The sequence below is a fragment of the Mobula hypostoma genome, chromosome 19 (genome assembly GCF_963921235.1).
Source record: "Mobula hypostoma chromosome 19, sMobHyp1.1, whole genome shotgun sequence".
NCBI classification, from domain to species: Eukaryota; Metazoa; Chordata; class Chondrichthyes; order Myliobatiformes; family Myliobatidae; genus Mobula; species Mobula hypostoma.
In genome coordinates this window covers 15,252,711-15,266,592 of record NC_086115.1, presented here as the reverse complement: position 1 = coordinate 15,266,592, position 13,882 = coordinate 15,252,711, and the positions used below count along the sequence as shown (strand labels likewise).

The following is a 13,882-nucleotide window of genomic DNA, read 5'->3' as shown; positions in this document are numbered from 1 at the left end:
ATCTAACAGCCTTTTAAACACTACTTTGATATCTGCCTCCACCACCATCCCTGGCAACTTGCTCGAGGCACCCAGTGCTCTCGGTGTAAAAAAAATCTTGCCCCACACATCCTTTATACTTACCCTCTCACCTCAAATGCATGTAGTCCAGTATCTGAAAATTCTAACATGGGTAAAGCCCCCTGTCTACCCTATCACTGCCTCTCATAATTTTCTAAACTTCTATCAGGTCTCCCCTTAGCTTCTAGTATTCTAGAAAAAAAGAAACAGCCCACGTTTATCCAGCCTTTCCTTACAGCTTATATCCTCTAATCCAGCCAGCACCTTGGTAAATGTCTTCTTAGATTAGATTAGATTAGATTCAACTTTATTGTCATTGTGCCGAGTACAGATACAAAGCCAATGAAATGCAGTTAGCATCTAACCAGAAATGCAAAGAATAATGTTATTTACAAAATAACTGCGAATAAGAAGTAAGTGCTACAGCACACAAATATAAAAGTACTGAGACAGTACAATACGGGTGCAATACTGCTTAGCACCGTGATGTGAGGTTCAGCAGGGTCACAGCCTCAGGGAAGAAGCTCTTCCTGTGCCTGCTGGTGCGGGAGTGTAGCGCCTACCGGATGGGAGGAGAGTAAAAAGTCCATGGTTAGGGTAAGATGCATCCTTGATAATGCTTTTCGCCCTGCCCAGGCAGCGTTTATGGTAGATGTTCTCAATGGTGGGCAATTGGGTGTCGATAATCCGCTGGGCAGTTTTCACCACATACTGGAGTGCTTTGCGGTCCGATACGGGACAATTGCCATACCACACTGAGATGCAGTTGGTGAGTATGCTCTCAATGGTACAGCGGTAAAAGTTCATCAGTATCCTGGGACAGAGGTGAGCTTTCTTGATGCTCCGCAGGAAATAAAGTTTTAAGTTTATTTATCACGTGTACATTGAAATATTCAGTGAAGTGCATCTTCTGCATTAATCAACACAGCCAGGACTCCAGCCTGGTCTCTAACTCTTTTTGCTCCCTGAGGGTGGCCACACACATAGGATACTAAAGGAGGCATGTTCCCTCTCACTAGTCGGGATGTTGAGTATAAGGGTCAGGAAGTCATACTGCAAATGTGAAAAAGCTTTGGTTAGGCTGCACTGGAGTATTTCAGGTAGTCCTGGTCACCACGTTACAGGAAGGGTATGGAGGCTTTGGAAAGGGTTCAAGTTCACAGATGACACCACGGTGGTTGGCCTGATCAGAGGGGATGACGATTCAGCCTACAGGGATGAGGTCCGGGACCTGGCTGCGTGGTGAGCCGACAACAACCTGGCCCTTAACACCCAGAAGACCAAGGAGATCATTGTGGACTTCAGGCATGCTAGGAGCCACACTCACGTCCCCATCTACATCAACGGAGCTGTAGTGGAGCATGTATCAAGCTTCAAATTCCTTGGTGTCCACATTTCCGAGGATCTCACCTGGTCCCTGAACTCCCTCATCCTCATCCGGGTGGCACCTAATTAATTATTTCGGCTTTTTTTCTTAAAGATGTATTGGGTGCGTCCCGGCTACCGCAGCACCCCTGCATGCTTCGTGGCCCGGTATTGGTCCGCGGCCCGGAGGTTGGGGACCACTGGTCTGGAGCACTGCCCCAATGTGCTACAGAAGGGTTGCCACTCTATCAGACAGCTGTCTTGTGGTGTCAATGTAAAGCTGAGGAAATCCTGCTCTCTTAAAATAGTTAGTAAGATTGTAAATTGTCCTGTCATTAGGTGAGTTGCTAGGTGGCGCAGGCACTTTGGGCCAGAAGGGCCCGTTCTGTGCTGTATCTCTAAATAAGATAAGGGTAGGCCAAGAGAAAGGGAATCAAAAACCAGAAGGCATGGGTTTGAGAGACAAGGTTTAAAGAGGAGCAGAGGGACAGGTAGAGGGTGGTGTGTATGTGGAATGAGCTGCCACATTTAACAACATGTGAAAGACACTTGGACAGGTCCATGGATAAGAAAATTTTAAAGGGTATAGGGAGCAAACACAGGCGAATGGGCGCAACGCACAAAATGCTGGAGGAACTCAGCAGGCCAGACAGCACCTGCGGAGGGAATTGAACAATGGGGGTTTCAGACTGATCCCCTTCAGCAATCCGTAGATGCTGTTTGATCCGCTGAGCTCCTCCAGCATTTTGTGTGTTGCTCCAGACTTCCAACATCTGCAGAATCTCTTGTGTCTCCATTTTCCTGGCAATGGGCTCAGATGGGCATCTTGGTCAGCATGAATGAGCTGGGCCGAAAGGCCTGTTTCTGAGCTTTGAGACTCAATGTGTACTGCAATTCTACACTCCAACGTTCTCTCTCTAAACACTAGAGGCCAGTTAAACGTTCAGCTCTCTTAGCCTCCCCTGCCACACGAAGCACTAAGGATGTCCTATCAAATACCGAGGATGACATTTGGGTCAGAGAGATACAGCTGGCTGACCACCGTTTGCTAGTCTCCAGAGATGTCAGCATCAGTCACTCTGCACATTCTGTGTACAGGGTCAGAACTGCACCGTCTCCATGACAACAGGTCAGGGTCAACAATTCCAAAACAGAGAATGTTAGACAGGCTTTGCAATAGCACCGCAGCCTACGTGACCCTTCCATTCAATGGAGCAGAGCCCTGGTTACAGTGTAGGAAACACTGCCTCAGGGAAGTTTCCATAGCCAGTCTGTTCATGGGCAGGCATGCGGAGTCTGAGCGATGCATAGCTATTGGCCTGGGCTTCATCACATCATATTTTTCATCTCATAGAAGTGGGCCATTCAGCCCATCAAGTTAATAGAGTCGCTGAACATTAGCAAGTTTCTACGGATGTACCATGGAGAGCATTCTGACTGGTTGCATCACATTTGTACAGGACTGGAAAAGGTTGCAGAGGGTTGCAGATTCAGCCGTCACGCGCACTAACCAGCTTGCCCACATCGATGACATCTTCAGAGAACATTGCCTCAAAAAGAAGGCATCCATCCTCATGTCCTCCCCACCCAGAGCATGTCCTCTAATCATTACTAGCATCAAGATGGAGATCCAGGAGCCCAAAGATGAACACTCAGGGCTTCAGGAACAGCTTCTTCCCCTCCACCGTCAGATTTCAGAACGGTCCATGAACCCAAGAACACTACTTCTCTATTTTGCAAACTTATTTAATTTTTTAAAATACATATTTCTTATTGTGACCCGGCTGGTGGCGTAGTGGCATCAGTGCCGGACTTCTGATCGAAGGGTCCCGAGTTCGAATCCAGCCGGCTCCCCTGCACGCTTTCCATCCCTGCTGGGTTACGAGCTGGTGATCTCTTTGGAAACTCACCCGGCAGAAGGCAATGGCAAACCACTGCCGTAACTTGCCTCGTACTCGGTTCCCCACCATGTCGGAGAGGCGTGGAGGGAAATTGTCCGCTAACCGGAGAAACTCCGGATGCGACGTACCTTTCCTTTTTCTTTTACTGTAATGTATAATATATTTTACTTGTTGCACTGTACTGCTGTGGCGAAACAAAACAAATCAGAGGCTCTGGTTCGATTGTTTAATGCGAACTAACCCATCAGTCCCATTCCCCTCACTCAGTTCTCTGTTCCCTAACTCACCACGTCCCCATCAACCTCTTCCAGATTGTACAACTCACCCACACACTAGGGGAAATTTTCCGATTAAGCCACCAATCCGTGCATCCTTGGGACGTGGAAGGGAACCAGAATACCTAGTGGTCACAGTGAGAATGTGCAAACTCTACACAGACAGCACCGGAAGTCGGGATTGAGCCTGGATTTCTGGATGTGATTCAGGGACTCCACCAGTGACACACCGAATTACCCATTATTTCCCCTCCTTTTCCAAAGACCATAGAGTCATAGAGAAGTACAGCACAGAAACAAGCCCTTCAGCCCATCTATTCTATGCTGAACGATTTAAACGGCCTACTCCCATCAGTCTGTACCGGGACCATAACCCTCCATGTAGCTATCCGAACTTCCCTTAAATGTTGAAATTGAGTTTTCATAGTCTACTTGTGCTGGCAGCTCATTCCACACTCCCACGACCCTCTGAGTGAAGAAGTTTCCCCTCATGTTCCCCTTAAACTTTTCACCATTCATCCTTAACCCATGACCTCTAGTTGTAGTCCCACCCAACCTCAGTGGAAAAAGCCTGCTTGCATTAACCCTATCTATACACCTCATAATTTTGTATACCTGTATGAAATCTCCTCTCTGTCTTCTATGTTCTAAGGAATAAAGTCCTAACCTACTCAATCTTTCCTTATAATTCAGGTCTTCCAGTCCCAGCAACATCCTTGTCAATTTTCTCTGTACCCTTTCAACCTTATTTACATCGTTCCTTAGGTAGGAGACCAAAATTGCACACAGTACTCCAAATTAGGCCTCACCAATGTCTTATATAACTTCAACATTTCAACCAGTCGTGTGTTTTTGTATATATTCATTTAGTGGAGATTGGGAGGTTCTTGATTAATCAGGGTCAAAGTTTTATGGGGAGAGGGCAGGAAAATGGGGTAGAGAGAGAAAATAAATCAGCCATGATGGAATGGTAGAGCAGACTCAATGGATTGAATGATCTAATTCTGTTCCTATGTATTATGGTCTTAAGAGAGAAGGACTTCCTCAGTTTTACATTGAAACCAAAGGACAGCTCTCTAATAGAGCATCAGTCTTTCTGTAGCACATTGGAATAGCACTCTAGATTACTGTGGTTAGAGGACTCAATCCCTCACCACGACTCTGAGTCAGGGGTGAGACAGCTGCCCACTAAGCCCAAACTAACCTCACTAGTGTTGACGGCCCAGGCTGAGTAGCTGAGGATTAAACTTCAAGACTGAAGAGTCAGGTTTATTTATCACGCGTATATTGAAATATATAGTGAAATGCATTGTTTGCGTTAACGACCAACACAGCCAGGATTCCGGCCTGGTCTCTAGTTCTCCAGAAGGAGGGAGTGAAGGGGGAGGACAAGACAAGAGTGCGGCATGGGAGCGTAATGTTTAGCATGACACTTTACTGTGCCAGTGACCGGGGTTCAATTCCCGCCAAGGAGTTTACACCTTCTCTCCCTGACCGCGTGGGTTTCCTTCGGGTGCCGTGGTTTCCTTCCACAGTCCAAAGCCGTACTGGTTGGTAAGTTACTTGGTCATTGTAAACTGTTTCGTGATTAGGCTAGGATTAAAAGGGGGATAGCTGGGCAGTGCGGCTCGAAGGGCTGCAAGGTTCTGTTCTCAATAAATAAATAACCAGTACATCTTCGGAATGCGGGAGGAAACCGAACCGCCCAGAGGAAACCAACACGGTCATGTGGTGGACATATAAATTCCTTACAGGGAACTTTGAGTTTTAATAGTTTGCTACTGTGGCAACCCATAGCATACAGTACATCTTATAGTGCATGAGAACACCATTCAGCCCATTACATTTGCTTTCTGTCTTGTTTTCCTTTTTACTAATTAAATGTACTTATGTATAGAATGATCTGTCTGGGTGGCACTCAGACAGAAGCCTTTCACTCTATCAGATAAAGCGTGACAATAATAAACCAACATTTGGGCCAAGACCCTTCTTTATCCAGACTTCCTCCAGTATAGAAACATAGAAACATAGAAAATAGGTGCAGGAGTAGGCCATTCGGTCCTTTGAGCCTGCACCGCCATTCAGTATGATCATGGCTGATGTGTTGCTCCAGATTTCATCCTCCACGGTCTCTTGTGTCCCCCAAGTTCCTTCTCGCCTCTGAAATGACTTCATATCTCCAAAGATTGATGGTTACCCTCTTGGAAGCTGCCTTGGCGTGGCAGTCAGCTCAGGGGAGTTTTGCGCAGTTGGATACGGGTATCTTCAACCGGGGTTTCAGGAGGGGCAGAACTAAAGCAGGTTGTGGGACTTCGCATTCATCTCTCTCAGAGGAACACCACCACCCCTCTACTATCCACGCCCCCACCCCCCCGCGATCCCTCCTGTGAACCACATTGTTTGGGTATCCCGTAATTAAAGAGAAAGATTAGCTTTAATCGTTACACATACTGTACATGGAAACATACAGCAAAACGCATCATTTGGGTTAACGGGCAATACAATCTGAGGATGCGCTGGGAGCAGAGCATCCGCTGCCATCGTAATATACCCGAACCTTGCTAACACTAACCCCTATGCCTTTGGAATGTGGAGGAACTGGAGGAAACCCACGCAGTCACGGGGAGAACGTAGGCAGACAGTGGCGGGAATGGAACAGCAATCACTGGCGTTGTAAAACGTTATGCTAACCACTACACTATTGCGCCACCCCCTTATTCTCTCTTCGCTCCCTCCTTCAACCCTGTCAGTGATAGATCTCCAGGAGATTGTCAGATAAGGCAAAAAATGATCAGAGAAGCCTTTGGTTCAAACTACCAGTATATAAGAGAAAAGAAGGGGTGTGTTGTGTTTGAAAGGGCTGCAGAGAAAGCTGTGGGGTGCCACCCCACTAGAAACTCAAGAGGAAATCAGGAGCAGCCACACTGCTGTCAGTGAGCAGACACTGATATTCTTGTTACCCCATTTGGTTGTCTCCTTGACAGTTTCTTCTGACAGTTTGATCACAAAGCTGACATAACCTCTGAAGTGCTGGTCTATAATCTAAATTAACAGTTGACGGTAACTAACTCTTTGGATTTTAGATACAAGAGAAAATCTGCAGATGGTGGAAATGTGTGTTCTTTGGTATTTATAGTCACTATGCAACAGTTGCCTTGATGCGGTTGCTGACAGGATCAGAAGGGCCTTTGATTCTCTTTTGATGCCTCCTCATACTTTTTCAGTTTTGGCCTCCCTGATTTTGAGGGAAGCGGTTTGTCTTTCTGAAATGCACGCAAAATGCTGGAGGAACTCAGCAGACCAGTGGAGAGGAATAAACAATTGAGGTTCTGGGCTGACACTGGAAAAGGTGGGGGAGAGGGTGAAAAAACTGGACTAAGGTGAGGGGAAGGAGGAGGATGCAAGCAGGTGGTCGGTGAGACCGGGTGAGGGGTAAGTGAGTAGCTGGATGGCGGGGGGGGGGAATGAATTAAGAAGCTTGGGGGAATATGATAGATGAATGAGGTAAAGGATTGATCACGGGGGAATCTGATAGGACAGAGAAGAAAGCGAAAGAAGTGATAAATTGAGGGAAGTGAGGTCAAGAGGGCAGTGACGAGAAGAGAAGGAGTGAGAGGGCCACCAAAATGGGGGATAAATGAAAAAGGGGGAGGGGGAACGAGGGGCGTGGTCACTGGTTGAAGACTACCCAGCCAGAATATGAGGTGTTGCTCCTTCAGTTTACACTTGGCCTCATCAAGGCAGTTGAGGGTCCCATCGACAGACATGTTGGCATGAGAACGGGAAGTTGAATTGAAATGGGTGGCCACCAGAAGGGAGGTCTTTCCTTTCACAGCTGTCAGAGTGAAGGTGCCTGAGGAAGTGAATCCCACAACCTGCCTCGGTTCTCCCCGATGTAGAGGAGGCCGCACTGGGAGCACCGTCCAATATATGAGAGACTCACAGGTGAAGTGTTACCTCGCCTGGAAGGACTGTTTAGGGCCCTGAATGGTGATGAGGGAGGCATCTGCAGGATCTCTCTTGTCTATACTGCACAGCGATTTGTCATTCTGTATAGGTGAGGTGAGATTGTGCACCCACCAGTAGAACACAATTCACCTATCTAATGGAAAGCAATACTGTAATTTGATAAAGAGCAGACTATGGGCACAGTAAAAAAAAGTCTCAAGTCCCGATAGACTCATCATCTCACGCAGACGGTAGAAGAGAGGAACTCTCCCCGCCATGAACCTCCAAGTGCCACAAACTTGCCGATGCATTGGAAGCACCCGACCGCAGTGGACTCTGAGTCCGTCCGAAAACTTCGAGCCTCTGACCAGCCCCTCCGACACAGCCTCCCGAGCACCATCCTCTGCCGAGTGCTTCGACCCCGCCTCGGCCGCCGAGCAACAAGCAAAGCTGAGGACTCGGGGCCTTCCCCTCCGGAGATTCTGGATCACACAGTAGCAGCAGCAGCGAAGCAGGCATTTCAGAAGTTTCTCCAGATGTTCCTCCGTGCTGTCACGTCCGTCTCCATCAAATCAGAATTGTGCACGGCACCCTACTTGACAAATAACAGACATCACCACCGGAGTGGCCGCTGCGAGCTGCGTCACGCTGCCATCTTCTCCTCCACTCTTTTCTTCACTAGAATTGCTGTCTAGATTTTCAACTCAACTATTATTTTGTATATTCTTGAGTAAATAATCCATTATTTATTCATAACGGTTAGCCTGACTCTTTAGAACGCCAGCGGTTAGGGTTCAATTCCTGCCGCAGTCGGTGAGGAGTTTGTATGTTCTCTTAATGACCATGTAGGTTTCCTCTGGGTGCTCTGGTTTCCTCCCACATTCCAAAGATGTGCAGGTTAGAGTTAGTAAGTTGTGGGCATGCTATGTTTACAAAGGAAGCATGGTGAAACTTGCAGGCAGCCCCCAGCACATCCTTGAACTGCATGGTTGTTGACACATGTGATAAATGAAGCTAATTATTAAACCTTAATAATATTTCAACATATTAAAGGAAAGTATGAAAAAAAACCTGTCAACTTTCCGTAGCATCTCTTGTTACCTTTACTTTTTACAGCAATTGGGTGGCTTTGAAGTATTGCCCCATGGTAAGTGGTCTGTGCACAGAAAGATCTCACAGATCGGAACATGATATTGGACCAGATTGGTCCGGACTGGCCATTTCATCCTTTCCCTTGCGGTCTGTAGCATCAGGACTCCTATCTCCCTGCTGATAGGTGGGAGTTGAACTGTGAAAGGACAGAGTAACACAAACCCAGTGGAAAGGGACTGCACCAACCCAGCCCGTGCTCGCTGGAATCTCACAAGTACAGGTGTGAGATGAGCCAAGGTCGAAGTCAAGTTTGCTGTCAAATGCACGGGTGCAAGTGGTATCTTGCTTACAGTAGCAACACAGCAGCAGCGACACATTTCCAAGAAACAAATAAATAGAACATAAATTACATCAGATTATACAACAATTAAAACAAAAAGAACAAATACAGGAAAAGCTGCAGATGCTGAAAATCAAAATGTTTCACACAAAATGCTGGAGGAACTCAGCAGGCCAGGTAGCATCATAGAAAAGTGCACAACACAGAAACAGAACCTTAGGCCCATGCTGAAACCAGTTAAATTGCCTGCTCCCATCGACCTTCACCGGGACCATAGCCCTCCATAACTGATTGAAATCGAGCTCATATTCACAACGCGCTGGCAGCTCGTTCCACACTCTCACAACTCTCTAAGTGAAGAAGATCCCTCTCATGTTCCTCTTAAACTTTTCACCTTTCACCCTTAACCCATGACCTCTGGTTGTAGTTCCAAGCAACCTTAGTGGGAAAACCCTATCTATACCCCTCACAATTTTGTATACCTCCATCAAAAATGCTGTACAATTACAATACTTAGAAGGGATTTGGACAGGTCATTAGACAGGGAAAGAGAGGGATATGGGCCTAATATGGGCAAATGGGATCAGTGTAGTTACAGCAGGTACCACGCTCAGCATAGACAAGATGGGCCGAAGGACGATTTCCATGCTGTAATATGATTTCAATGTGCATCAAAATACTTTTTATATATGTGAAAGTCTCTGCTTCCATCATCCCCTCAGGCAGTGTGTTCCAGATTTCATCCTCTGTCTTGGTGAAAAATTTCCTCCTCAGAACCCTCCAACCCTCTGACTCCTCATTTTGAACTAATGATGTCTGTGGGTCTTATAGTGATGAAATTCCTCACCACCCACCCTGTCGATGCCCCTCAGAATTTTGTACACCTTTATCAAGTCCACCCTCCGTCGTTCCTCTCCAAGGAGGACAAACCCAGACCTCGTGGACACAGAAAGCTGTGAACGTATGTAGGTAAATGGGATTTGTGAAGATTGGTATGGTGGGCAGTATGATGGTGATGGGCCAAAAGGCCTGTTGTTCTGCAATATGATTCTCTGCATTAAACATGTTAGACATGTCAGCCCAGGATGTCTGTGTTGAACATCCGACCATATTGAATTAAACTCCTTCCACCTGCACATAGTCCATTTCCTACACTCCCTACTTATTCATGTGTCTATCTAACAGCCTCTTAAACACTACCATTGTATCTGCCTCTGCCAGCCCATTTCGGGCACCCACCCCTCTCTGTGTAAGCAAAATTCTGCCTGAGTATCTTTAACATTTTCCTGCTCACTTTAAATGCACAACCCCTAGTATCTGACATTTCCACACTGGGAAAGGGGCTCTGGCTGTCACCCCTATCGGCATCTCTCTCACCTCTTTACCCAGAGGGTGGTGAATCTGTGGAACTCATTGCCACGGACGCCTGTGGAGGCCAGTTGTTTGGGTATATTTAAAGCAGAAGTTGATAGGTTCTTGATTAGTAAGGGTGTCAAAGAGTACAGGAGAAGGCTGGAGACTGGCGTTGAGTGGAAAATTAATCAACCATGATAGATTGGTGGAGGGAACTCAATGAGCCGAAAGGCCAAATTCTGCTCCTATGTCTTATGGTCTTATGAGCATCTATCAGGTGTTCTCCCAACCTCTGACCAAACAGCACAAATCTGCCCAACCTCTCCTTATAGAAAAAGACCACCCAATCTGAGTGAGTGGCAGACAGACTTGAGGGGATGAATGGCCTTCTGCTGTTCCTGAGCTCCAGTACCCAGCAGCAACGGTAGTGTGCCTGCATCCGGGCTGTCTGTCCTGGAGTGCCAGAGCTGGTCTCAGAACCGGGTTTAATATCACATGTTGTGAAATGTGTTGTTTCCTGGCAGCAGTACAGTGCCATGCATACAATATACTAGTTAAAGGCATGCGAGACCATGGATCTGCGCCTGGAAAGTCTTCACTCTCCAGGGCGCAGGCCTGGGCAAGGTTGTGTGGAAGACCAGCAGCTGCCCATGCTGCAAGTCTCCCCTCTCCACGGCACCGATGTTGTCCAAGGGAAGGGCATTAGGACCCATACAGCTTGGCACCGGTGTCGTCGCAGAGCAATGTGTGATTAAGTGCCTTGCTCAAGGACACAACACATTGCCTCGGCTGGGGCTCGAACTCACGACCTTCAGGTCGCTAGTCCAATGCCTTAACCACTTGACCACATGCGCACACATACTATACATTACAATAAGAAATTTATATTAAATAAGTAGTGCAAAAAGAGGGCAAAAATAGTGAGGTAGTCTTCATGGACCATTTGGATATCTGACGGTGGAGGGCAGGAATCTGTTCTAAAACATGAGTGGTGTCCGCCTCCTCTCTGGTGGTGGCAATATGAAATTTGGATAAGTACATGGATGGGACGGGTGAGGAGGGCTGCGATCTGGGTTGATAGAACTGGTCAGAATAATCGTTTTGCGTGCACTAGATGGGCTGAAGGTTTGGTTTCTGCGGTGTGATGCTCTGTTATTCTATGACTCTAAGAGGGCATGTCCTGTTAAGTGAGTGTCCTTCGAGATGGACGTCCCCTTCCCGAGGCATCACCTTGTAAAGATGGAGCTCAGTGGTGGGGAGGCTTGTCCCAATGAGGAGTCTACAAACTTGTGTAGCTGTTTATGACCCCTCCATACCAGACTGTGATACAACCAGTCAGAATCCTCTCCACGGTACATCTGTAGAAATTTGCTAGACTGTTTGATGACGTAACCAAATTTCCTCAAGCTCCTCATGAAGTGGCCTTCTTCGTAATGGTGATCTTCCGAGGCGTTGATACCCACAAGCTTGAAGCTGTCCATCCTTTCCAGCTGTTGGTTCCACTCCCACTCACAGCCCCCTCTGCTTCCCTCTAGCAACTCAACAAGGTGGACAAGGTCCGCCTGCAGCCAGCTCTGGCTTCCGCCAGGAGGCGCAACCCGGTGACGGAGGGGGTGATCGAAGTGAAGTACCATGGGAAATGGAGGCAGGTGTGCGACCTGGACTGGAACTTCAACAACAGCAGGGTCGTGTGCGGGATGCTCGGATTCCCCGGAGTCATCCCCGTGAACACAAGGCTCTACAGGTAAGACAAGAGGTCTGCAGACACTGGAACTCCAGAGCAACATAAACACAGAGTGCTAGAGGACCTCGCACAGCAGTTAGTGTGACACTATTGCAGCTTGGCCATTTCAGAGTTCAGAGTTCAGAGTTCATTTCCAGCACTGCCTGTAAGGAGTTTGGATGATTTCATCCAACAGTCCCAAGGCTGTTTAATTAATCAATATAACCTGTCCCGTGGTTAGGCTAGGGTTAAGTAGGTGGGTTGCTGGGCAGTGCACCACATATGAATCAATCAATCGATCAACAGGTCAGGCAGCATCTGTGGAGGGGTCTGAACAGCCGACGTTTCAGGCTGAGACTCTTCATAATAAAAACAAACAAAGCCTAATTAATTCATTCCTCAAACCCACCTTATTCTGGCTTCTTACCCCTTCCTCTCCAATCCTGAAGAAGGGCTTCGGTCCGAAATGTCGACTGTTGCTAAAGGTTAATTTGTAGGTTGAGTCTGTGGTGAGGAAGGCAAATTCAATGTTAGCGTTCATTTCGAGGGGATGGGTGCAAGTCTGAGGCTGTATGAGGCATGAGAGAGACCACACTCGGAGTACTGTGAACAGTTTCGGGCCTCTTATCTAAGAAGAGATGAGCTGGCATCAGAGAGGGTCCTTGGGAGGTTTACAAGTGATTCTGGGTATGAAAGGGTTAAAGTATGAGGAGTGTTTGATGTCTCCGAGCCTGTACTCGTTGGAGATTAGAAGAATGGGGGCAGGTAGATCTCATTGAAACCTATCAAATATTGAAAGGCCTAGACAGAGTGGGTGTGGAGATTAGGTTTGCTATAGTGGGGGAGTCTCGTACCAGAGGGCACAGCCTCAGAATGGAGGCTTGTCCATCTAGGACAGAGATGAGGAGAAATTTCTTTAGCTGGAGAGTGGTGAATCTGTGGAATTCATTGCCACAATCAGATGTGAAGGCCAGGTCATTGGGTATATTTAAAGTGGAGGTCAGGGCGTCAAAGGTTACAGGAGGATGGTGCTGAGTGGGATAATAAGTCAGCCACGATGGAACGGCAGAGCAGGCTTTCTGGGCTGAATAGCCTAATTCTGCTCCTGTGTCTTATGATCTCAGTCATTGAAAGCATTCGCAGCCTTAATTCACAGGGAAGTAGGGGGCGATGGGGAACGGGCAGGAAAGTGTTGGGACATCAGAGCAGCCATGAACTTATCCAAAAGCAGCACAAGTTCGAGGGGCCAAGTGGGACCCCGACTGAGCCCCCTTCTCACCAGGTGGATGGCCGTGCGCTCTGTTGCAGACACTGTGCGATTTCCCCATTGTTTGCGAATGCACGGGAGACCTGATAGAAGCTGTTAGCATTGTAAGAAACAGCCTGGATCATTGTCCCCAGGGTTGAAATGTCTAATAATAGAACGCGTGGATTTATGGTGAGAGGGAGTAAGCTTAAAGGAGATGTATTTTATACAGAGAGTGGTGGGTGCCTAGAAAGGTCTGCTGGGGCTGGTGGTGGAGGCAAATATTATAGAAGCATTTAAGAGGCTCTTACACAAATTTCCAGAGAATGGTGGGATATGGATGTTGTGTAGGCAGAAGAGGCTAGTTTAATTAGGTGTTAAATTACTATTTTAACTAGCTCAGTAGGCCTGATCGGGTGCTATATAGCTCTAAATTCACACTGCCTGTACAGTCTGGTCACTGTTGGATGTTCTGAATCACAGACTAATGTACACACTTCCCCTGACTGAGAGAAGGTCAAGAAAACTTATCTCCACACAAGACACATTGCAAAGGGATTCCCGTTAAAGAGTGAATCA

At 47.3% G+C, this 13,882-nt stretch overlaps 1 protein-coding gene across 2 annotated transcripts in view; it reads left to right on the top strand.

Moving 5' to 3' along the window:
- LOC134358846 (lysyl oxidase homolog 4-like) overlaps window positions 1-13,882 on the top strand; it is a 116,979-nt gene that overhangs the window by 18,354 nt on the left and 84,743 nt on the right. For both annotated transcript variants that reach the window (XM_063071405.1, XM_063071406.1), the window contains exon 4: window positions 11,870-12,078. In XM_063071405.1, the coding sequence (XP_062927475.1) occupies window positions 11,870-12,078 (209 nt within the window). The remainder of the gene's footprint in view (window positions 1-11,869; window positions 12,079-13,882) is intronic.